This window comes from Anabrus simplex, chromosome 12 (assembly GCF_040414725.1).
Source record: "Anabrus simplex isolate iqAnaSimp1 chromosome 12, ASM4041472v1, whole genome shotgun sequence".
Lineage (NCBI taxonomy): Eukaryota > Metazoa > Arthropoda > Insecta > Orthoptera > Tettigoniidae > Anabrus > Anabrus simplex.
In genome coordinates, this window is record NC_090276.1 from 11,587,547 (window position 1) to 11,614,478 (window position 26,932).

At 40.0% G+C, this 26,932-nt stretch overlaps 1 protein-coding gene across 2 annotated transcripts in view; it reads left to right on the forward strand.

Annotated features, from left to right (window-relative positions):
* OtopLa (Otopetrin-like a) overlaps positions 1-26,932 on the forward strand; it is a 415,689-nt gene that overhangs the window by 315,695 nt on the left and 73,062 nt on the right. Inside the window, exons 5-6 of one of the 2 annotated variants that reach the window (XM_068229841.1) lie at positions 14,158-14,415; positions 19,516-19,596. In XM_068229841.1, the coding sequence (XP_068085942.1) occupies positions 14,158-14,415; positions 19,516-19,596 (339 nt within the window). The remainder of the gene's footprint in view (positions 1-14,157; positions 14,416-19,515; positions 19,597-26,932) is intronic. The other variant, XM_067156226.2, reaches the window with a different exon arrangement.

Here is a 26,932-nt window from a genome sequence, read left to right on the forward strand (position 1 = left end):
AAAATAACCAACATAAGTCCCTATTTTAAATAAATAATATGAACAACGATTCTTTAAAGAATTTTCTTAAGTTATGAACCATTACCTTGTACAAAGTCTGCCACTTCACACATCCTGCGAGGAAGAGTTTATGTTCCCATCACAAAAGTGTTTGTTTCGGAGGAGGATCTCGTTGACCTCGCACCCGAAAGTTAGGGCGAATATCTACAATTGTCTTCTCTATTTGATTTCCCTCATGCACCCAACAGCTTGTAATAAACACGTTCTTCAATACTGTAATTGGACATATCAGCCATAGTTCAATTCACACAATCTGTAATAAAAGCCACTTACAATAACACTCGTTTTGATATGCCTGTCGCAGTCATATTGTTTTGTCTGCCCTTTTCAGTAGTTTAAGAACACTTGACACTGATAACACTTCTTCCCATAGAGTATTCTTTGTGCTTCGACCATTCGGCCGTATCTGGATCTTAACATTTTCAAACGATCTTGCCCGAAATAGTACAATATACAATTGGCCGTGGCTGAATTCTGGTTCGGGTAAATAGACTACCGAATTTTTCAAGAGTTTGTCCCTGCATTTTATTGATGTCATACAGAAGACTATAGCTGGGCCCACGAGAGTTGAAGTCTGACATTTGAGCGGCGAAAGCAGTAACTAAGAAGTAAGCTGCGTTGTCATAGTTACCTCAATCTGCGGTATATCATTCTTTCATACAGGCTGAATATTTAATCAGCTATGTTAGCCTAATGAAATTCAATAAACTTTGACCCATTCCTATGCTCTTGCAAATAATTCCGGCATTTAAGACAAAACACGTCATTGCCGATAAATATGACATTTCTTATTCACTAAACTGAGAATAACCTCAATAAATGCACATGTCAAATAGAGAATAGAACTGTACAACTAGCCACTGATTAACTTAAAAAAAACGAAAATAATATTTAGGAAATAAACACAAAATATTTCATAAACCAGCAACAATAAACACAGCTAACACAGTACTACTCCGAATAATATCACAAAAGCAACTGAGCAAGCCCACCACCGTGGCGATAGCGTTCTTAAATGTTGTCATAGCAACAGAGCATTTTCGAGCTGCGTTAGTCAACTTTTTCTCGCCGGTGGCGCTAAACCTCAGACTTCAATTCTCGTGGACCCATCTATAATCAACTTGATACCTTCCCGTCTTTGGATGCGTCGACTGTTTTCTCTTTGCAGCACATAAATTATTAGGAACGTTCTGCCATCTGTTGAGTATATTTGGAAGCTGAGAAAGGTTAGAGATTCAATGAGTATCTAGCATTCTTTCGTGTTCAAAGGAAGTGTATACTCTCTGGCTTGACAGGTGGTAATAAAACATGGCTGCAAGCAATGACATTACTAAGGATAAAAATCACATGTATCAGAATATTTATTGAAGTGTTAGTCGCTTAGCAACCTGCTAAGCACAAAATGTATTGCGGGTTAGTGTAAGCCGTCTCCTGCAATTATTGGAGTATCATTCATTGATTTGATTTTATGATTACTTGAAGCAAATACAGTAGAGACAATACGCGACACTTCCGGATTTAGCCTTGTTAAAATGGGAGACAATTCGCAAGTGGCGCTCCTAGTGGCGTGTCCTGAAAATTAGCGCTAAATTCAAATATATACGGAAATGGATAAATAAATTACGTCTAGAAAGAAAGTGTTACTAAGATATTAACTTCAAAGTTGCTAAAGCAATTCTGGATAAATAAATGAAAATTTATTAAACAGGTTATTATTTAAAGACTGAAATTAGACATATAATCAAGATGTGAAATGGACTTCTGTGAAAGGGCTTGATCTTTCATGTATGCATTACTTATTTAGCTTTAGTATTTCTACCTGAACTTTCATGGCTAGATTTGTCTTTTTTCTCATTTAAAAGCATTGTATCATCACATTAAGACATTTGTCAATAAAAATATCGGCACATTCCTTACGCACATGATTCAATGAATTTATATTTCAGAGCTGGACAATTTTCCTTTTCACTTGAAGCCTACTAACAGAAAGAAAATCTATAAATTTACCCTCAAGAACAATCGAATTTTCCCTGTAAGCAAGCAATACTTGCCATTACATTAGGGTAAAGCAAATTTGCATCGTCATATTGTTTCAACAAAATATGTACATTTCTTAAATCACCCATATTTTCTTCAGTGCGTGACAACGCATTACGGCATTCCAAATGGAGTAACTTGGAACTCAACCAACCACACACATATGCATATGCATTTTCCTGAATTAAACCAAAACCCACAGATCACACCTACAACAACACATCGGTTGAAGGTTAACTGCTGCACTATACAATAAAATAAGTTTATATTTTAAACCAGTTAAAATATGCATCGCTATGCAAACACAATATTTATTAATTTTACATTTTCTTGTCACGAGGGAAACGGAAGACCGCGAATCCTTATGCACTTCATGGTCACTGCAGCCAAACACAGCACATATCTTTCCACTCATATTGAGAGGAGATATAAAGGAATGACACACACTACTATTTACTTATGTCGACTTAATGCAAACGCATAAATAACGCCAAAAAGTTCACAAACGAATACACGTGCTCTTATGACAGAATCAGTAACTTTCAGGTCACTCCGCTAGACAGAGTTCTAATCGCTGTCCCTCGATATCTCGCAGAGTGTCGCGTATTGTCTGCACTGTATTTGCTCGAAGTTGGCTGAACTTAAAGACCTATCCATGTCTCATGATTCACCGACGGGTAATTCCGGAGAGAATACAAGAAAACTGAAGTAAATCGGTCCAGTAGAACAGACGGACGGATTTACTGAAGATGTCTTTAGTAAACTCTTTTGATATATAGATTTATAAATGGGTAAAGGGTCGTAGTGGTCACCTGTATATGAACTTCAGTGTTAGATGAAGAATCGAAAGATGATGTTGAACATAAGTTATCACCATAAACACATGAGATCGGATAGGAATAATAAATTATAGCATTTTAAGGATTACACAAGTTGATGTATGTACATAGAGGCCACAAACGAAGTTGGAAACGATAAAGAGAATTAAATGGTGAACGGTGTTCAAAAGAGGACTGTGGCAATGTTGACGAAGTTAAGAGTAGCTGCCGTACCCATCGCTGACAGGTTTTACTGATTACATGTGGAAAATCAATCAATCAATCAATCAATACTGATCTGCATTTAGGGCAGTCGCCCAGGTGGCAGATTCCCTATCTGTTGCTTTCCTAGCCTTTTCTTAAATGATTTCAAAGAAATTGAAAATTTATTGAACATTTCCCTTGGTAAGTTATTCCAATCCCTAACTCCCCTTCCTATAAATGAATATTTGCCCCAGTTTGTCCTCTTGAATTCCAACTTTATCTTCATATTGTGATCTTTCCTACTTTTATAAACGCCATTCAAACTTATTCGTCTACTAATGTCATTCCACGCCATCTCTCCGCTGACACCTGGGAACATACCACTTAGTCGAGCAGCTCTCCTTCTTTCTCTCAATTCCTCCCAACCCAAACTTTGCAACATTTTTGTAACGCTACTCTTTTGTCGGAAATCACCCAGAACAAATCGAGCTGCTTTTCTTTGGATGTTTTCCAGTTCTTGAATCAGGTAATCCTGGTGAGGGTCCCATACACTGGAACCATACTCTAGTTGGGGTCTTACCAGAGACTTATATGCACTCTCCTGTACATCCTTACTACAACCCCTAAACACCCTCATAACCATGTGCAGAGATCTGTACCCTTTATTTACAATCCCATTTATGTGATTACCCCAATGAAGATCTTTCCTTATATTAACACCTAGATACTTACAATGATCCCCAAAAGGAACTTTCACCCCATCAACGCAGTAATTAAAACTGAGAGGACTTTTCCTATTTGTGAAACTCACAACCTGACTTTTAACCCCGTTTATCAACATACCATTGCCTGCTGTCCATCTCACAACATTTTCGAGGTCACGTTGCAGTTGCTCACAATCTTGTAACTTATTTATCACTCTATAGAGAATAACATCATCCGCAAAAAGCCTTACCTCTGATTCCACTCCTTTACTCATATCATTTATATATGTAAGAAAACATAAAGGACCGATAATACTGCCGTGAGGAATTCCCCTCTTAATTATTACAGGGTCAGATAAAGCTTCACCTACTCTAATTCTCTGATGGTTCACAGGCAGTACTCCACTATCTCTGAGAATATCAAGACTGTTAGGTCGCACAAAAGAATTGTCATATTGGCCTCAATGAATAATATACAGTAGGTTAGTACAACGAAACAGCAGATTTAAAATAACTACACCTAGTTCCACGTTCAGTCAGAATCCTTGGCTCACGCGTCAGCCAAAGCCTCTGTCAAAGGCGTCTTGTTTCTAAAACAAGGCAGCCTGGTTTTAGGTTTAGAAAGATCTGTTTGGTCAGCCTGTTACCGTCCATTCGTTTGAGGAGACCGGACCCGTCTTTTGCGGATCGTGTCTGTAATTTTCTCTTATTTTGCTGTAGACTTCCTTGAAATTCAATTAATTAATGAAAACAGACAATCTGTTTTCCAGTCAGTGACCGGGTCAGGGATAAAAGAATGAAGCCTGTCGCACTCCTCTGGGGCAATGATTGATGACTGACAGATCAAATGAAATGAGAATGGAAAGTGTTGCTGGAATGAAAGATGGCAAGGAAAACCGGAGTACCCGGTGAAAAACCTGTCCCGCCTCCGCTTTGTCCAGCACAAATCTCACATGGAGTGACCGGGATTTGAACCACGGTATCCAGCGGTGAAAGGCCGACGCGCTGCCGCCTGAACTACGGAGGCTACTGTAGACTTCCTTGTTGGATCTTATTTCGTGGATGCCATTCTTGTAGTTGGATATCATGATTCCCCTAATGATCCTGCGCTCCTTTACCTCCGGTTCTTCGAGGAGCCCTTTATGGTCATTTACGGATAGAGTTTCGGATCCATACATAACTACTGGCTTCAGAATCGTTTTTTAGTGACGTATCTTAATGTTTTGGGAAAAGCATTTTTTGTTGAGATCGTGTGTGACGTGTAAGAGGCTATTTCAAGTTTGCTTACTCGTTCCCTAAGTGCTTCATTGTCCAGTCCATTTTTCATGGTGATCTCACCCAGGTACTTAAATTTTCCTACTCGCCTGATGCCCCCGTATTTCGTCCGGAGTTTTGGTGGTTCGTCTCTAATGTTAGTCATTTTCGATTCCCGGCCGGGTCGGGGATTTTAACCTTAATTGGTTAATTCCAATGGCACGGGGGCTGGGTGCGTGTGTTGTCTTCATCATCATTTCATCCTCATCACGACGCGCAGGTCGCCTACGGGAGTCACATAGAAAGACCTGCACCTGGCGAGCCGAACCCTTCCTGGGATATCCCGGCACTAAAAGCCATACGACATTTCATTTCATTACTTCTGTTTCTTTTCAAACGATATCTACAGGCTAGTTTGTTCCGCGATTTCCTGTATTATTATTATTATTATTATTATTATTATTATTATTATTATTATTATTATTATTATTATTATTATTACATACAACACATACGATCTTCATGATTAGACTTTTGTGCCTTTCAGCATTCAGTTGAAAGCCTCTGTGGGTTTACTAAACACCTACACAATCCTCTATTTGTAACTAGCTCTATTGGCAGCATGTATATGTATGTATGTATGTATCTATGTATGTACTACCACATGCAGAGTAAGGGTGTAGTTATTATCACTTGGACCAAAATGTGTGCTTGTGAATGTCTCCGCTTTCTTTCGCACTTTAATCCCGGGAGGAGCCGTTGAAAAAAGACTCATTAGCCTCGTCTATGTCAGAGCTATTTTATTCATGAACCCCGTACAAAGACGTAACACTTGTGCTGTTGTTACTCGAAAAGATTTCAAGTAAGACTCCCCCTCCCCAGCTGTGACCTTGAGACTTGCCTATAGAGAGCAACATCTTTCTGAAACTTACAAAACGTTTGAAAGTACTAAGTACATCAAATTGATAGAACAACAGTAGTTCTTAAAAAAGTATATGTAATGGAAATAGTCACACGCGTATGCTACCCAAGATTTCAGTCCTACTCACAATATTATCACACCTTAATGTTAAAACTTTTGCATAATATATTGAATAGTAAAATTAATGACGAAGAGTTATTTGGAAGTAGGCCCTATATCAGTTTACGTTCCTGAAAGGTCTCGCAAGTTCAATAAATATTTTTATCTTAAGAAGTGCCACACAGAAGTCCATAAGAGTTCTCCTCTTAATAGAATTCTGAAACTTTATAATAAATTAAGTGCATATAATGTGGATATATTTTCTGTGAATCAAATCATCTTTGAATTTATTAGCATGTGATACTTTCCTATACAACAAGTACTGTTGAATATTATCTCAAGTTTTGTGTACATGTCCGATTTCATTGTTCGTGGTGTTCTTTTCGTTCTTATTCTACTACTATTCTACTCTATTCTATTCTACATTCTACTGTTAAATTTCTCTTCTTCTATTTGAATCCACGCATTTCAAATTACTGTTCCTATAAGTTACACTCTATTTCTCTTCTCAGAATATTGTTTTGCATACTGTGTCATGTTTATATCGTACCCTCTCTTCTAATACTAGGAGTGGGAAGGAAGCGGCCGTGGCCTTAATTAAGGAAAAGCCCCAGCATTCGCCTGATGTGAAAATGGGAAACCACGGAAAACCATCTTCAGGACTGCCGACAGTGGGGTTCGAACCCACTATCCCCCGAATGCAATCCCCCTGTGGGTGGGGGCAGTGGAATAACACCCACGGTAAAAACCTGCCCGTCGTAAGAGGCGACTAAAAGGGGCCCCAGGGGCTCTTAACTTGGGTACGTGGGCTGGTGACCACGAAGGCCTTACCTGAATCCTGACATTGCTTCCACTTACTTGTGCCGACCCCGACGCTATTAGGTTGCAAAGACTAGGGAGTCTTTCATTTTCACGCCCTTCGTCGCCCTTGTCTTTCTTTGGCGGGTATCTTCAGTTTTCAAAGTGTCGGACCCCTTCCATATTTTCTCGCCCAGTTGTACTTCCTCATAAAACAGTGATCACCACCACCACCACCACCACTTTCAAAGTTTTCACTTCCTCTCCATTTCTCGTAACTCCTCTTCATTTTCCTTTATCAACTGTTCTTTCTTATTCTTGCTTCCGGATTTGGCCAACTGTGGACCGCGTGAAACTTAATGCTTTCTGGCCAGTCTTCTTCTTTTCTCTTCCCAGAACTTCTTCATTCGTTCACTCCTTATTTTTCTCTGCTCCTCAGATATTACAAATTTGGGCCTGTTCTTCCGCTGCTCTTCATGGAATTTGTGGTTATCTACTCGAGTTCTGAACTTCTTTCTATTGAGGATCAATTCTGGTGTTATTTTAATTTCTTCTGCGTCCTTCTTAACCTCCTCCACCCATTTCGTTGCCCACCTCAATCCAATGATATATTTAAATATTCTTTTAGTCAGGGGGTTGTCATTCATTCTGACGAGATGTCCGTAAAATTTCAGTCTTCGTTTTCACATTGTGTTCGTGATCATTTCGGAATACTTGTAGAGATCCTCACTTCTCCTTTTCGTCCATTTCCCATCCGTCGTTTTCTGAGGTCCAAGAATTTTCCTTTCCTTCTTCTCGATTTCTTTCAGTTGCCCCCCCCCCTTTTTTTAAGATAAGGCAATCTGAACCGTACAGCCCCTCTGGTTTTACAACAACGTTGTAGTGTTTAATTTTGGCTTTGTAGGATATTGCCCGTTTATTGTACCTGTTCTGTGTCAGTCTGTAGGCCAGTTCCAATTTTCCAGCTCTTTCCTTGTTTGCCTCCTTGTCTAGTCCATTGGGTTGGATCAGATCTCCCAAATACTTAAACTTTTCTACATTTTACTTCCATGTTGTTCTCTCCCTGATATCGGTACTCCATGTACTTTGTCTTTCCGTAGAAGACTTTGAGACCTGTTTTCTTCGCAGTGTTGTGAAGAAGCTCCGGCATTCTTTGAACATCCTCTCTGTTTTGAGCAAAGAGAGCAAGATCATCAGCAAAAGCCAGACATTTAATTTCCAAGTTTTATCCCTTGCGCCCAAGATGAATTCCCTGTATTTTTTTCTACTTTCAGAGAGTTTTCCCAAGTTCTTATGACTTTCTCCAATACAATGTTGTCTGACTCCTGTCTTTATTTGGAATGGATCAGAGATTTCTCCAGTGTATTTAATTTTTGAGATGGTTTCTGTCAGGGTTTGTTTTATTATTTCTCTCGTTTTCCTGTCGATTCCAAACACTTCTAGGACATTAAATAATGTCTGTCTATCAATTGAGTCATATACTTTTTCGAAATCGACGAAGGTTACCACTGTGTTCTGGCCCTTCAATGCTCTAGTCCTTAGAATACCCTTGAGGTTGAATATATGTTCTGTACACGACCTCCCTTTCCTGAAACCAGCTTGGTATTCTCCATTGAAGAGTCTGTTTGTTCTTTATAACTGCCTTTTTGCCTCCTGATGAAAACACATTAAAGTAGTTTACAGGTCGCGAAAAGTGATTATTTAAAAACCTTAATAAACCTTTCAAATAATATCGCTCTAGCGAACAATCTCCACGCCTAATTATGTTTTTTTGTAGTAAATGTGAAAAGCGATTGAACTGGGTTGACAGTGAAGTTGCTGTAAAGTTAAAGCGATTGGAGTGCAAAGGGTTTTAAATCCTTGTTGATAAATTTGCTCTTGCAGTCCGGGTGTTACCCGATCTCCCTGTCGCTTTGGAGTGCTCTACGTCAATCCGCACTCAAGTGGTCAATATATCGTTCACTGATTACGCACATCAGTTTGAGTGACACGTCCACTTCTGACAGTTACAAGCCTCCCTGAACTTGTGACGAATAGAACCATAAATATAACAAAACCATAACAATTTAATGGACATATATGAGAATAATAGAAGGAAAGAGAGATATGTTAATAACACAAGTACCGGTAAAATGTTAATGAAATAATTTCCCTAGTGATATTGAAACAAAATCTATTAAATGACGTTTTTTCGGCTCTTGAGCACTCAGTGGTCTGACGAGCGATTAAAGTAAAGTAATTTTGTTGCAGTCTAACACAGACTGACCAGACGTCCCGGATTCGACTTCTAGTTCTCCGTCTCTGTCCCCTCTAAAGGTTTGGAGACGCTTAAATGTCCCGCTTTCGAGAAAGATTTATTTTCTCGCAATAACAGATGTAGTTGGTCTTGCAGGTACTCTTTTTCAACTGCACTGGGTTCCACTTAAAATAATGTACTTAACAAAAATGGTCTGTAAGAAAATTGATTTAAAAAAGGAAAATAGGTCAGGGATTTGGATAGTGAGAATGATTCAGAACTGTGTTAGTACTTTCCTCGCATTAATAAATTCAGTATGTTACAGCCAACGAGCTAGAAATAACGTTAGGTGGAAATCTTCCTTTACTTCAACGCCTAGCCCTCTCTCATTTCACCACGGCCGACTAGATCTCGTGCTGCGCTCCCTGTAGCTTGAATGACGCATCAAGTCGGTCGCTTTCACCGCCGTCTCGGTGGTCGCTTTTTTTTCTTCCATTGGACCAATGCATCTGTAGAAAGGGTTATCTTGCAAACATACAAACTCTGGACGTACGGAAAATTCCATTTAATAGCTGATACCTATTTATAAAGCTTCGTTAATACCGAGTTCTTCGAATATTTGAAAGAATTTCCATTGTTGTTGAAAATCTGGTGGTAAGTATGAGTCAAAGTGACGGTAACCAGGTGTATGAATACGTTTTTGGCGGTTTTTTTTTTATTTTTTTATTTGTGGTAAAGTAAACGCGTAATTTTCAAGGGAAATTGATTTTTCGTTTATTTAAATATTGGCCATCGGCTTCTACACATTTCGCCCATCTTTCAGGTAAGTTATGAATACCATGCCGGAAAAACTGCTTGTCTTTTGCGGCAAAACATTTGTCGAGCCATTTTCCAACTTCCTCTAAGCAAAGTGCGAGCGGCCGAGCGCGTGCCCCATTGATGCGAAAAAGTGATAGATGGTGCCAAATCGGGGCAATGCGGCGAATGCGGAAGGATGTCCCATCCAAGCGATTACAAGGTGTCCTGCACTGGTTTTGCTGTGTGAGACGGCGCATTGTCGTGTAACAAAATCACTTTGCTATGTCATTTGGCCCATTCCGGTCGTCTTTCGATCAATGCATGCTCTTTCTGAACTATCCTATTACTACAGAGGAAACCAATTGAAGCCTAACCCATCTAAAACACAGGTATGTGCTTTCCATTCAAAGAACAGACAGCCGTCAAGGAAATTGAAGGTAGTATGGGAAGATACTCAACTAGATCACTGCCCAACACCTAAATATCTATGTGTAACATTGGATCGTGCTCTCACCTACAAACAACACTGCATGAACATCAAGCAGAAAGTGTCGGCTAGAAACAGCATCCTTCGCAAGTTGTCTGGAACCGGAACCAATTGGGGTACACATCCAAAGACTTTGAGAACTACAGCCCTGGCTCTGTTGTTCTTTCGTCATTGATGATATAAGCACGAAGATCTCGCTTCCTAGAGTATGTAGCGTGTATCTGAAGAGCTTTACGCCATCTTAGAGGCTCTGCAGTTCGCACTGCATGACAAAAGAAGCCACTTTCTTATGTGTGCCGATTCGTTAAGCTCTCTGCAGTCTGTTGAAACCTGTTTCTCGCAGCACCCACTGGTACAGCAGATACCTGACCTTCTAGCCAGGTTAAGGGATGCTGGCACCAGAATCGCTTTTGCATGGCTTCCAAGCCACGTTGGGATTGCAGGAAATGAACTTGCGGATGAAGCTGCAAAGGAAGCTGTACATTTACCTCCAAGATCTGTCAGTGTACCTGCTAAGGATATTTGTTCTCAGCTACGCCGAACCATCTTGGCGTCCTGGGAATCGGAGTGGCTAGCTGAGAGCAATTAAGGAGACAACTACCGTGTGGTGGTCTTCTTTCCGGCTTTCACGGAGAGAGGCCATAGTATTGTGTAGGCTGAGGATAGGTCATTTACGATCTACGCAATTTTATCTCCCAAAGAGGGAAGACCCCCCCAGTGTGTTCTTGTGGTGCCGACTTCACCGTGTCCCACATCCTCACAGAGTGCGCCGATCTCTCTGGCCTAAGACGGAGCCTCGGCCTGCAGGAATCAATCGAACGCATACTAGCCGATGACGCGACTACTACTCATCTCGTCATCCGCTTTATGTGCAACAGTGGACTTATCAAGGGTATATAAATTACAAGTGTACTGTTACTCAGGGAACGTACGTTCCCTTTTGATACGTTAGCAATCCTTTCGGCCTAATTCTATAATTGTTTTTGTTATATTTTGTACAGCGTTTCCAAATTCCTTTGTTGAATAAATAATTTTGTTTTATATTTTAAATTTCTTTTCCACTAATTTGTTTAGAGAGGATGATTACCTCGTTGTACTTCCTCTTAAAACAAAAATCACCACCACCACCACCTCTGTGTTACTCTGCTGCAGAGTATGCTTGCCCTGTTTGGTACAGATCCAGTAATGCTAAACAAGTTGACATTTCTAAATGAAACATGTCGACTTATCACTGACTGTTTGAGACCAACTCCACGAGATAGAATCTACTGTTTGGCTGGAATTGCCCCATCCATGAATGAGAGAACTAAAGCACTTGCCTCATGTGCACACCCATTTTATGGATATGAAGCTGCCCACCGAAGATTGAGGTCTAGGAGGAGTTTCGTGAATACGACCGAAGATTTAAAAGAATCTGCTCAATCCATAAGGTTGAGATTATGGAGAACTAGAAATTCTCAACTTGCTGGTCGGATGCTACCAATTGAAAATCTCCCTCCAAGACACAAGGAACATTGGTCTTCGTGGAAATCGTTGAACAGGCTTTGCATTGGGGTTGGTAGATCAAAAATCAATATGGTAAAGTGGGGCTTTCCTGGCACATCCAGGCAATGTGAACATGGTGAAGACCAAACCACAGCCCGTTTGATGAACTGTAGTAAGTGTCCTTTAAGTTGCACAATAGAGGCGACACCTAATGCCCGTGATTTGGCAAAATTCTGGGCAGACACTATTTGATATGTATGTCATTCAGTACCATTATGCTATGTAAAATGTATGCTTTTGATAAGAATAAATAAATAAATAAATTAATTAATTAATCATTTGTTGGCAATAGCGTTGTGCATTAACGGTTTTGCCGGGCTTGAAGAGTTCATAATACACAATACCGCTCTGGTCCCATCAGACACAAAGCATAGTCTTCTTGCCAAAGCGATTTGGCCTTGGTGTTGGAGGACTGGCTTCACCAGGTGACAGCCACGATTTTCTCCGCTTCAGGTTTTCAAATAAAATCCATTTTTTGTCACCCGTCACAATTTGGTACAGAGATGATTATTTTCGTGGCATCGAAGCGGCATTTCACAAGTGACTTTGCGATTTTCCATTTGCCGTTCATTCAAATCGTGTGGGACCCATTTACTGAGTTTACTGATCTTTCTCATGGCTTATAAACGTCTGCTGATTGTTTCTTGTGACACATTTAATGCTTGTGCCAATTGTTGTTGAATTTGAGTTGGGTCATAATCCAGTAAAGCCTGCAATTGCTCGTCTTCGCACTTTCGTGGTCTACCAGAGCGCGCACTGTCTTTCACATTGAAATCGCCAGTTTAAATTGTTGAAATCATGTCTCGCATGTTCTAATCGAGGGAGCGTGTTACCATATGTTTCTACCAGCAAATTGATGACTTTCCACAGCCTTTTTCTTTTGATTAAAAAAGAAAAGCAATGCGTGCCGCAAATGCTCTTTTTCAGGTACAAACTTCGACATGATCACTGAACGATACAACACAGATGCTAGTGTTTGGCGATCCCAGCTTGTGTGTGTTGTTAATGTCAGAGGAACAAAATGACGTATGTGTCAAGTTCACACGTTGCATACTGTTCGCTGGCGCCATCTCTTAGTGAAACCGAGTAAGACTAATGCCTACACCTGGTATTAACAAATAGCAATGCTGTGGACAGACAATGTGATTGGACTACTGGGAATTTGTTTTTCTCAACACAGTTGGAATAAAACTACGAAAGTCCCACATTTTAAAATTTCTCCTTTAAATCACTACTACAGTGCAATTCATAACGTTATATCGCATGTTGCTCGGAGCATCTTCTACGTTCACACGGTGGTGTTGTTTCTCGTTGGATCTAAAAACCTGAAACCTGGTGCTGAAATCAGACCTTAAAATTGAGAGTGCGTCGCTGTTTGCTAGATGTATTAAACATCATGTTACCATATTCCCATTATCGGTATATCAAAATAACAGTCCAAGAATTCTATTAATTTTATGTTCGGCTAAAATTGGCATTTGTCTATGCTCCATCGAAATTACAATAATGAGTTGAATTTGGACAGCGTCATTGATTCCTGTCCAGCTCCGTCCGCCGGTCATACAGGCTTCTCAAGGTTCCAAAACCCCGTATTGAAGTGGGTCTAACCAAGTCCATCACGTGCATGTTTATTTTTTCAGAACCAAACCAAAGAACAAAGTGTCAACTTCACATGACATTAAAACTCTGCAGCGTATTCAACAAGATCAAAGAACTAAAGACATATACAAGCTGGACAAACCACCATGTGTATAAAACAATGGAGTCATCATCATTTTTAAAAGGATTTTATACTAAAGTGCAATATCATCATGTACCATATTTTATTTAATATCCATCTACGCAGGTGTTACAGTGTGTTTTAAAGTTGTTTGTGTTTGCCTGATTTGACTCGGCTGATGATGGCACAAGATAAGTGCCGAAACTAGTACCTCATGTGAACGACACGTGATCAATTCACATTAATAAATGTCTTTGTATTGAATAGGAGGACCCCTAATAATTTCAATTATTGTTGGGACCGCTGCCTGTCGGTTGAGGACCTCTGGCATAGACAACTGTTTATTCCTCACAAATGTATCCATCACCAATTCATAGAAGTTATCCCCAATTTCACTTATATATATCTGTATCCCAATCTTACTCAGACCATCTGTATAGTGACATTTCAAGAAGTCGTTAAATTTTTGTTGCAGGGTTTCTTTACGTACCTCTATGGAACAAGTATCCTGTTCCTGCTCTACGTGTTCTGCTTCCTGCTCCAAGAAAGTGCCTGCTGTGCAGCCAACGAGCAATCCCCCAAGCCTGTTCCCAACAAGAAGCAGAAGCAGGACGCTGAGAATGCCAAGAAGCAAAAGAAGAAGAAGCCAAAGGATAAGGAGAAAGATAAGGAGAAACAGAAGAAAGCTGCCGAGGCTCAGGATCCTGCCGCTCAGAAGGGAAGCACGTTCCAGGTGGGTGGAATAACCCCACCCACGCTTACTGTTTTATTACCTAGGTGTATAGTGTACTGCATGGACCAGTAGTGTTGCTGCTTCACACTCAAACCTTCTTCCTGGTGTCATACTCTCTTTCTGAAGTGACCTGCATACGTGTCAACGTGGTGCCATATATATTTGGCAGTAAACTGAATTGCAGGATGAAAACAAAAACTCAGCAGTGTTCTCCCCAGAAATATTTGTCAGCTGGGTGCCAGGAATGAGTAACCAGGTGGAGAATACTACGTAAAAAATTAATAGGATAAAATTTCAAATTATTCCCCCCATATCATTAACGATAATGTCAGTCAGGTAAACATTAATTCAAAATTAAATAATATTAGTGTTATCACGAACAAGACATAACAGCATATTTTGAACTTTTAGTGTTCTACTGCTCGTTCATAAACATGTAACACCAGAACTTACCACTAATTTACTGTTGAGTGCCATACGAGTTTGTGATGTTCTGCGGAATCAAGTGCTCGCATGCGATTCCATGCTAATCCAGACACCGCTCGCACATGACACTAAACATTTAAAGTCTGATGTAATTAATGCAATTATGCTGACAATAATGAAGACTTATTTCAATAAACATTTTAACAGTATTTACACTTTAATTTGGAACACCCAGTGACTTCAGTATGTATTAATATTACATAAATAGCACATATCTACAGTAGGTTATGTTGGCCAGGTGATCTGTAAAAAAAAAATCTATCGGCAGCCCTGAAAATGGTTTTCCGTGGTTTCCCATTTTCACACCAGGCAAATGCTGGGGCTGTACCTTAATTAAGGCCACGGCCGATTCCTTCCCACTCCTAGCCCTATCCTGTCACATCGTCGCTATAAGACCTATCTGAGTCGGTGCGACGTAAAGCAACTAGCAAAAAAAAAAAAATAGGTCCTAGGGAGAACACTGCTCCAGCATGACTAAAGTCACTTGAAACTACCAAGACCTCACGTGATATCTTCATATCGACTTTTTTTCATCTTTTCTGTAACAGCCTGAATACTTGAATACAGTAATTTGGCCTGTAGCTCTCTTTGGAATACAAAAGGGTTTCCGACTATAAGCACTAATAGCATGTAATACTTTAAGTTTGCTAGCAGCTTGAAATTCAGTAGCTTCAATAAATACATTTAAAAATTGTTCATCAGGGTAGTGAGGTCCTTGATCTTGAATGTTCTTACAATTTGGCAGTTGGAGTTACACATAACAAGCTCTGAAGATGTGAATCAGTTAATCGTGGTTGTGCATTGTTCTTGAGAGGTATTTCATCACAGATTGGTCATCCCAAACATAGTCAGGCATTTGAGAGAAATACTTCACAGTATTTTGAACCTGTTGGTATCTTCAGGTCTCCAATAGGTAGTGAATTTCTCCTCTTGGAACAAATATTTTAGCACTAAGGAGGATTGGAGATCTATCAAAAGTTCTGGATGAGCAGTTCGAGAATGCCTGGAGTAGAATGTTGTCCTTGATCTTTCATGTTATGAAGATGAGCAATGCTTGAATTGACTCTAGGATTGACTTGCTTGGACCATGTTAGAAATTAAGATGGGAAATTTCATTTTAAAACACTGATAGCTATTCTTCCTCATCCATTTTCACCCAAATATGTCACTGTGCAATTTCTTCCTCTATTCCTGGCTGAAAAGATTGGTAAAAGCAAGGTGGCACAAGGACATTGTAGCTATGCAACGGGTGAATGGGTAGACAGAAAAGGTCATAGAAGTAGCTTAGAAAAATTTCAAAAACATTTGTAAGTGTTCTGATTGTGAAGGGGGGCAAGGACTGACCATTCATTGATGAGTTGAATAGCTTTATGATAGATTGTAGCTATTAGACCAACCAGGATAACTCAATATGTTACAGCTCTAGTCATTGTGACAGGTTCCAATGTCGTGAGATATTGAATTCCCACTCACCACCCTTGAGATCATTATGTACGGTTTGTCCCACTTGAAACCTGCTAATGCTGGGTCAGTTAACACTCTCAAGACCCAATCCTGGCCAACTAAAAAACACACTCTTTCTCTCTCTCTCTCTCTCTCTCAAGAGTCATAATTATAATGTCCCAGTCCTCTATAAAATTTTTTTTTTTTTTATATGAAGAAAAAGAAGCAACGAACTCGGCAGATTTACACTCAATATCTAGTGATTTTCATTAAGTTGCAGGGTCTGCAATTTTATTTGCAAGATATCCAACACATTGGGATGTAACTATTCCTTTGGGACCGAGCTTTGAGCTTGCATATTGGAGATAGTGGGTTCGAACCCCACTGTCGGCAGTTCTGAAGATAGTTTTCTGTGGCTTTCCATTTTCACACTAGGTAAATGCTGGGAATTAAGGCCATGGCTGCTTCCTTCCCACTCCTAGCCCTTTCCTATCCCATTGTCACCATAAGACCTACCTTTGTCAGTGCAACGTAAAGCAACTTGTAAAAAACAAAACTTGTATCCCTTTGGAAAACCTGACCCATTTTTTCATATTTCCTAGGGAAGCAGAATTAAAGTTTAAAGATACCACAAAGCTTCTTTGTTTAATTCTTTTACTTCCATGGGATATGTAGGAACAGGGCACAACATTATATTTTAACAACATTAATTTATAATAATAATAATGTTATTTGTTTTACGTCCCACTAACTACTTTTTGGTCTTCGGAGACACCGAGGTGCCGGAATTTAGTCCCGCAGGAGTTCTTTTACGTGCCAGTAAATCTACCGACACGAGGCTGACGTATTTGAGCACCTTCAAATACCACCGGACTGAGCCAGGATCACACCTGCCACATTGGGGTCAGAAGGCCAGCGCTTTAACCGTCTGAGCCACTCAGCCCAGCAACAATAATTTACACATATCATAAAATAAAATTCCTGTTGTTTGTGAGAGCTAATCTCAAGAACCGCCGATTTTTATGTGTTTTTTGCCGTTGAAGAGATCATTTCTCAAGGGAGATTCAAGTGAATGAAACATTGAATCTGAGCTGAGCAGTGGCACGAAGGAAGTCGAAGACAAAAATGTTCTGAGTGATTCTTGCCTTATCCTGCCCTCTTATCTGTGGAAGAATTGTTGAGCCTATAAAACTCTAGAACAGTCTTCCACAAACCTTTTATGTCGTGTTCCCCCCCCCCCCCCCTTTGGGAACAGCATTTCTTGTGCCCCCTGCCCTTATATTTCCTTACTGCCCTCCCTCTCACTACTCACTAGATCGCACAAATGTCTGGAGCTTGAGAACTTCTGTTCTTACTGACCTGTAACAAAAATGATGCTAGTTAAATCCTCTAAGGTGCTCTTAGCGCTTTCTTAACGGCAGGAATGCCTTTCTTTGTTACAAGAGTGGATGCACTTTGTGCCACATTCCCCCCCCCCCCCCCCAAATTTTAACCTTACACTGCTATGCCCAAGATATCTCGTGAGCGGTAGTACGTCACATCCTTGCTGTCCGGCTCCATGGCTAAATGGTTAGCGTGCTGGCCTTTGGCCAGAGGAGTTCCAGGTTCGATTCCTGGCAGGGTCGGGATTTTTAACCATAATTGGTTAATTCCACTGGCAGTGGGGCTGGGTGTATGTGTCGTCTTCATCATCATTTCATCCTCATCACGACGCGCGGGTCGCCTACGGGCGTCAAATCAAAAAAGACCTGCATCTGGTGAGCCAAACTTGTCCTCGGGCACTCCCGGCACTAAAAGCCATACGCCATTTCATTTTACATCCTTGCTGCAGCAGAGATATCCCATCTGCAAGTTCGGCTAAATTTCTGAAAAGGAAATGGATATCTTTTGAGTATCCTTTGGTTTTCAAACTTGAGTGGCAGGAAGCTACATCTTTTAGGAACATAATGAACCATAAGTCAAAATGCAGACTGCATTTTAATGCTATTTGCAGTTAAACATCTGTAGTAATGCACTCAGCTCGGTACACAATTGAGGTTGCCAGTCCAAAAAAAGCACCTGTGTCCAGGCCTTGTAAAAATGGCTTTAAGTAGTGGACAGTGTGTGCTTTCAGCACTTGAACTTATAGAAGCTGTGAATACTCTTGAATTGGAAGATGATTACTAAGATATCAGTGATTGAATATCAAAGATGTTATAGGAGAGTGCATTTTTGGCTCTAATGGACAACCCTAATTTTCTCTGTCCTTAATGTTTATGCAAAATTATAATAAAACTGAAAGGTGTTCTGGAATTCTTTTGCCAGTTCAGATGACATTTCTTATTATTTTTGCTCACTTTTCATATATTTCATATATTTTTAGACATTATATTTTTAAAAATCAGCACGGAGGGTTCTGATAGTCCTCAACGTATTAACAGTGAAAATGTTAATAACAGGAAATGTAGTAAGAATCTCATTTATCCCCTCAAGTAGACACACACAAACTCTGTACAATTAACATAAGTTATGGCACACTTTGAATCTGCATCTTTGGACATACTGAACAGGAAACATCTTACTTTAAGCTAAGATGGTATTGTCATTTCCCACTTGAAAGGCTAGAACACAGTGAGTCACATGTTGACAAATAAGAGTACCCCTTACAATAGACCAATGGTCCCAGTATTTTCAAGTTCAAACCATCATTCTTTGATAAATCTTCCTTGTGGACTGACATGTTTTCTCTTCTCAAGACACCTAGCAAAGTCTCTGCAAAATGTAAAGAATTTCTCCTGGTTTCTTTTGACATGGCAAAAAAATAAACCAAAAGCTTATCATGTCCATCAATATGAGCCGTGAAAGTATCAGCCTACAGTTAATTTTGTCTTATTAGATCTATCACTGTAAAGTCATAATTGCTCCCATTAAAAGACTGAGTGAACTGCTAGTTTAAAAAAATAAAAAGGCACCTTCAGCAACTTAATACTCCAAGAGATATATACAGTAGACAGCTCAGATAAATAAAGACATCGTGAAAAACCAGGAATTTAACTTCTCCTTGTTGGATGTGGTGGCAACTTCCTCACTTGCGTGCATCAGGAAGAAGGTTTGGGTTATACCTATTTCTAAAATTTTGTTTTTCCCCTCTTTTTGTTTTTTTGTTATTTGATGTTGTCATTTTGAGTTCAGCGGGAGGTGTATCCACGTAAGATGAAGGATTTGGTGAAGCTGCGGCTGCAGTCGGAACACAACTCTGTGGCTGATGGCCAGGTTAGTGGCACGGCCTCTCTCTGCCACTATCTCGTGTGTCATAGACATAGCTTAGAGCCACGCTGTCTCACCTGACCACATCACGACAGTAGAAAGTTAACTTTGATCTTTACACAGCACAAGCTTCAGTATAAATTCAATTTAAACGTTCACTGCTTATTCGTAGAACATGACATACCCACCAACCTGAGCAAGATATTTGTGTGGAACTCTTTAAAATTTGTTATAATTTGATTTTTTGAACTCGGTACAAGTTATATTGAACTCGTGGACTTATCCCAATGCGCCTGGTGCGTGACCCGCACAGTGGTTGAAATCAAGAGGTAATACAGGTCATCGGGTGGATCACGTGCCAGGCGCATGGGTAGATTACTTTGTATTATTCATTGCGGATGACAAATAAAGATGTAAGTATAGTTACAAACATATATATATATTCATATTTACAGTTCTCTATGATACATTTTTGCCAATGGCCATAGCCGTGTTAAAACATCGGATCCCATGAAATCTCCGAAGTTAAGCAACATTGGGCGTGGTCGAGAAGTGGCTGGGTTGCCACGCGCTGTTGGTGGGGGGTAAGGGAATGGAGGAGCGGAAAGGAACTGGCCACCCTACCGTACGTGAACTCCGGCTCAGGTATACCTCTGTGGAGGTTCGGACCTGCCTTCGGGCAAAACACACACTTACCTTACCTTTATTATACAATTTTATGTCACAATGTCTTTATCATTGCAAAATTGCCAACTGTTGAAGTGTGCCATTTTTGGGGTGGACCATGTGATATTGAAGGAACTGCATTGTCGGCCATCTGAACAAAATATAAATAAAATTATAACATAAGGATCATGACTCAGCCAAAAATGATTACTACAAGTTCTTTCATGTTACTCATAAATATGATGCAAGAATAAATGACAATTACAAGTTCAGTCCTTTCACAGAACTTACTGCAGTACAGTAGTGGAATTTATTTCAGAAGCAGAATCATTCGTCATTCTCTTGAAGTAATGAACAGAAAATTCATTGTCTTATCTCGCATTAAACGTCTTGCTAAATAAAGGTCCCAAAAAGAATGACAACGGATGACGAAAACTGTGGAAATGAAATGTGTGGGAAATGGAGTATGCATGCGCGGATCTGGCTTTGGATGGACCTGCTAGTAGATTGGACTTACATGATGTGCGGGATGACAAGGAAAGTCTTTTTTTCACCATGCGGAAAACCTGTAATTCAAGTTTTCTAGCACCTGTCTCATGATATGCTAAGCGCGTGATCCGAACTGAACGTGTTAAATCGTTAAGATAAGAGACACAGTTTCCATGTCATTGGTATAGGTATTTCCACAATAAGTTTACTGCCTAGTATATTTTATAATAATAATAATAATGTTATTAACTTTACGTCCCACTAACTACTTTTACGGTTTTTGAGATGCCGAGGTGCCACAATTTAGTCCTGCAGGAGTTCTTTTATTAACAGTTTATACCTGGGAAGAAAAACGTTAATTAAAAACAAAATGGTATGCTTCATTTCTGAGAGAACATCATTAAATTCTATCAAATAACACTCTTAAGTTTAAAAATAATGAATTGATGGATATTAGTAAGATAAGGCTGGACATGGAGATCAGCAAGAGGGTGCAACAGGGCAATGCATTCTACCAGAGTGTAAGAAACCTTGTCTGGAGTAAGGAAGCGTAAAGAGATAATGTATAAAATGTATTATGTATCCATATTGAGACCTGGACAGCGATAAGTAGGAAGGAGCCAGCGAAATGAAATACCTAAGAAGTATGACAGGAAAGACTTTGAGAAACGAAGGTGTGAGAAAGTAGGTTGGAATGGAAAACCTAAATGACAGGAGTAAACTAAGTTGGTTTGGACATGTAAATGGATGGAGGAGAAAAGAATATCAAAACAGACAATGAAGTTGCAGAGAAAGAGGGTGAGGGGGAAACCTAGAACAAGGTGGATTGATTTGATAAAGGGGAGTACAAGAAGAAACCTGGCATGGGACAAAATGAAGGAAGAGGAATTGTCGAAGGTGAGAAAGTGCCATAGATGCTCCAACTCAGTAGGAACTGGATAAGGAGGAAAGGAGGATGATAAATATTATTAAGAAATGTTAAACATTCATGTTCAAATTCTGTTTATACCCTTCCAATAGTTACAAGTTATCTTAATGAAGTGCTCCAGCTGGTTAGTTTGATTCGTAGCTGACCTCACACCAATGACAGAGCATTGCACCCACCTCCTTGCACTATTTTCTGGACTAGCAAAGAGATAGAAGCCCTACTGGAGCACTTTATCAAGATAATGCTTTCGAGTATTAGAAGAATATAAATATAATTTAACATAAATATTTTTACATTTCTTAATAATTTTCATTGATATATATTTTAAAAGGTGTGATTTGATAGAATCTATGAATGGTGATAAGCAAACTAGAAAATAGTGAAAGGAATGGGCACAATGGCTTGAGCAGGAAGAGGTGGGAAGAGTAGGGAAAAGAGTTTGTGTAGCTGAACCACTATGAGTAGCAGCAGCAGTCTCTGATGCCGTTGTGAGCAAACGAGTGTTCCTAGGCTCATTGCTGGTGCATTTGCACAGGGCTGATCTTTGATATGCTCTAAAGGGGTTTTTAAAAAAGGCAATTTTGAAACAAGTAGGTCATTTATTTATCGTATGGCTTTTAGTGCTTGGAGTGTCCAAGGACATGTCTGACTCACCTGGTGTAGGTCCTTTTATTTGACGTCGATGGGCGACTTGCTTGTCTCAATATGGGATGATGATGATGATGATGATGATGATGGTAGGGGTAGGAAGAAGGTGAAGCCTGGTGTCAGTACATAGCCTCCTACTGTCGAATAACCCCAAGGAGTACTCTCAAGGCTTAATGTTTCCATACAACAGACAAATTGCCATCAGCAATGTTGTATGCCCTCACTCTGTATGAATACTGCGGAGAGGTTTGGAATTTAATCCAGGCCTTTAGCACTCAATCTAGTGATTACAAATTGTATACCACCACCTCCCCTACCCTAATATGTGTTATGCCTGGGGGTCATCCAAAAATTTGTGTAACATGATGCAACGAAAGGTGTGCCACAAGTGTAACCGTAGCAACTGTGCAGGCAGTGATGTAAGGTATGGATGGATGGCCAGACAATGTTACCTAGCAACCGTGCAGGCAGTGATGTAAGGTATGGATGGATGGCCATGACCGGCAGACATATTTATGATCATTTGATTTTCGCAAAGGGAAATGTGGGTTTTTTTTTTTTTCAACCAGTGGAACTTAAACCGGCTAACCGCAGTGTCAGACCATAGACTTCGTGCCTTAACGATGATGCAGCAAAATTCATGCGGACAGTCCCACGCGTTTTTGTACATGTTTGGGCACCATGGATTCATTACTGTGAAGAATGTCTGCGAGCAAATGGTGGACATATCAAACATGTGTTCTAGTAGCTCAGTGTCCATTCGGAAGTGTCCCCTACCATTTCCGCCATTGGGTGTTTTGTTGTCTCTGTGAAGATCAATGTATGTAACTTGATGTTTATAAATACTCGCCATCCATATGAGATAAAGAAAATTGTAAAACATTGACTTTTGTTCTTTTGGATCCTGTACTAAAAGACATTCATACAGAAACTACTCTGTCAAAATATAAGTGTTGACACTGGAACGATGACGGCAATACTAAACTCTTGCTGAATGAAGCAGCTTCCTTTATCAGTCAAACATATCAACATAACATCACTGAACTCAGCTACTGGCCTGAGACTACAAGCAACTCTGCTGTCATGACAGCCCATGGGGAGGTCACCATATGGCTAACATCGAGGTTACTTTGCCAAGTTTTAAAGTAAAAATCATTTCAGACTGGATGAGGTGTTATACCAAATACATCATGTTAATTGGAGTTTTTAACATCTGATTCTCAGCAGTGTTGCCAACTTACATTTTCAACATCCGCTAAATGCTACTAAAAATCCGCTAAAATTCCGCCAAGAAATCCGATCTCAAATAATGGGCAATAATCATAATAATAATGTGAGGAAAATTCTCAGCCTCTGAAAAACAGAAGATGTATATAGACTGAGGTCACGCAGAGCGACAGAAGAGCTTTCCAACATTGCATCAGACATCCGTAAAAGACTTCTGAAATTTTATGGGCACGTCCGCAGACTGCTGTCAAGTAGACTGACACACATGATTCTCACCTACATAGAACATCTAAAAAATATTCCCTGGGTACTGGAAGTGAAGAAGGATCTGGAAAAAGCTCAGATGAACTCGAATGACACCGCAGACAGGAACCTCTATAGGAAAAAAATTAATGGATGGAAAGTGCAACCACAGAACAAAGTGAAAAAGAAGACTGGACCAAAGTGGACAGAAGAACGAAGAATGATCCACGGAGAAAGGATGAGAGCTGTTTGGCAACTCAGAAAACAGAATCATTAGAGCTTTGCGTGATACACTGGGTCCATATGCACATAATAATAATAATAATTGTAGTAGTAAATGTCTGTACTCACCTGATCTGTGAGTTCCACTGGGATTAACCCCCTACCTGCGAACCGGCGAGCTAAAACTTGTAGGCGTTTTACTGCCGGGTGCAAACTAGGTGAATCCCCTACCTCAAGGGCCACACACAGAACAGGCCAGTTCATTAAACGGTCTTCCTTCATAGCATAAATATAAATACTACTCTCTTACAGTTTCATTATCTGTCGTCATTCGTCAACTAAGAGATAAGTACCCTTTCCCCACTCATTACAAATTTATGATACCACGATCTCATAACATCAAATCCAAATTCCGTTGTCCGCTAAATGGTATATTTCTCCGCCGACAGTCTTCTAATTCCGCCAAATTGAGCGGAAAATCTGCTAAGTTGGCAGTACTGATTCTCAGTTAATTCAGTCTCTCGAGAATTTGTTGAGTACAAAATCATTTTACTGTAATGCAGTAGGATACCATTCAACACTTATAAAGCATTTCTTGAACTGACCAGCACAAGGTGATGGCGGTATTTACATCACCACTAAATTAACTATAGTTTTTCCCCTGTGAACTTCAGTGAAGTAAAGTTAAAAATCCTTCCTTTATGTCACTGACAAATGTGTTCTTTGCACACTCCTCCTCCCTGCCTTTCATCTCCCACCTTGGCGGTACTGTAAAAGATGTTAAATGTAACACTGTTCTGAAACACAGAGGTTGATGTGGTCAGGTGGCTGTGTGTTTGTATGTATCGTGCTTCTAGTTGCTGCTCGTGCCTGCGTGTGGCTTGTTTTGTTTTTTTCTCTTTTCCAATTGCTTGTGTGTTGATGTTCACTAGACTAGAAGAAGAGATCTAGTTTGTAGATAAACTCTCAGGTGCTGGTATTGTTTTTGAGTAAAAAAAAGAAAAAACACTGGCAGAAAATTATTTGTATGTCAAGTGTCTGTCTCTTGCTAGTTAAGTTATGTGAACTACTGTGTTCTTGTAGATTGGATCTACTGTGTCATGTACTGTAAGTAGTACAAATCACTGAATGTTGATATCGATGAAACCCTATTGACTTGTGGCTAGTAGTTCAACTTTTCAAGCTCCTACTGAATTAAGCTCTCAGACGGGCATTTAAATGGACTACCTTCTACACTTTAGGCGCTGTTTTAATTGGCTGGCCAAGCTATTGAGATTTTGTAGTACTTCATAAAATGTATATTTCCAGAACTTAACAGTGGTGTCTGAATGTCCCTGGGTGAGAATCGTAGATACCTGTAGATGTTTCATACAAAGTCGATACGGTTTTTCCCCCCTGTAGGTGGGGGTGGTAGAATAACTTCCACGGTATCCCCTACCTGTCATAAGAGGCAGCTGAAAGGGGTTCCAGGTGCTCTTTAACTTGGGAACGTGGGTTGGCAAACAGGGACCCTTCCCTTGGTCAAGTCTTATTCTTTTTCGACCACAGCAATATTAGGTTCGCAAGGCCTAGGGAATCTTTGGTATCACGCCCTTCGTGGCCATTGTCTTTCTTTGGCCGATACCTTCATTTTTTGAAGTGTCGAATCCCTTTCATCTTTTCATAGAGGATGATTGCCCAATAGTATTTCAAAAGACATCACTTCATGAACCATGAATGACTGCAAGAACCCTGAATTTTTACAATTTAGGTGATGATAGCCGAAAATATTAAAATTATTGTTCAGAAAGGAAAAGATAAACACTTTATTATTTATAGTAGTATGATGATTTAAAATTGTCACTGAATGTTTTAAGATGTCCACTTTGATTTTTTCCAGAGTCGTGTGCTGGATCCCAAGCTTTTTCGAGATTTCCCACGTATACCTAGGTACGCTGCCTCTGCTTCCAAATAGCAGACCATCACAGGTGAATGTTATGCCCCTAACTCAGATGTGGGATGCATGGTTCATGAATGCTCTTCTTTTCCTGGTCAACTTTCTCGACCTGGGATAAGTCTCTTTCGAACCGGATGGTTGGATCAAGATGGCAACAATACCTGCTCTTCTGTTGGACCCCGTGGAAGAGATGCAGTGTACTGCTTCAGAAACTCTCCACTTCAAATCTCTCAATGCAGAGGCTAAGGTTGCTATCACTCTTTGCTGCAGTGTCCCAACACATGGCCAAAAGTTTCATTCTTGCCACATCTGGATGACAGCAGCGGATTGCACCCGGACTTCTACCAGGAAGTGCTCAAACCGCCGAGATGTTGTAAGACATTTTGAGCGTGTTCGCCCATTCAGAGTTTGATAGTCCTTTCCGGTTACTTCCAAGAAGTTTGCTTTAGGGTGATCGGCATAAACTTCAACGCCTTTTCCTCTTAAAGAGTGTAGTGTCCAGATGCAGAAGCTTTTTTCTCGTAGTAGTTTACGAATTTGCCAACCAATCAGTGGATTATTAGTATCATCAGTATCTAACTTCTCCAATACTGACTTCTTCTCTGCGTCTAAGCAGTGGCAGCTGGTGTAGAAAATCAGTTGTGTGCTGTAACCCATCCTCCTCCAAAAAATATTGTGAAACATACCGGTATGCAGTTTTCAAGGGGCTCTCCCCTGAGTTTTCCACACTGAACAAACACGCAAACCACCCCAACACATTCCTCATTTTAAAAAAAAACTATAAAACTATATAATTAAACACACAATAACACCTGCAATGGCCCCAATGTTACCAAAATCGTTGAAATAAAACCAGCAACGTCATAATGCAAAATTACATGTTATGTTTTTATAGTGACATTTATAAACTAACATTTTTATTAAAGAAAATCACGATATCATGTCCTTATTTTGACAACATAAAAAGTACAATTTTTATAGGT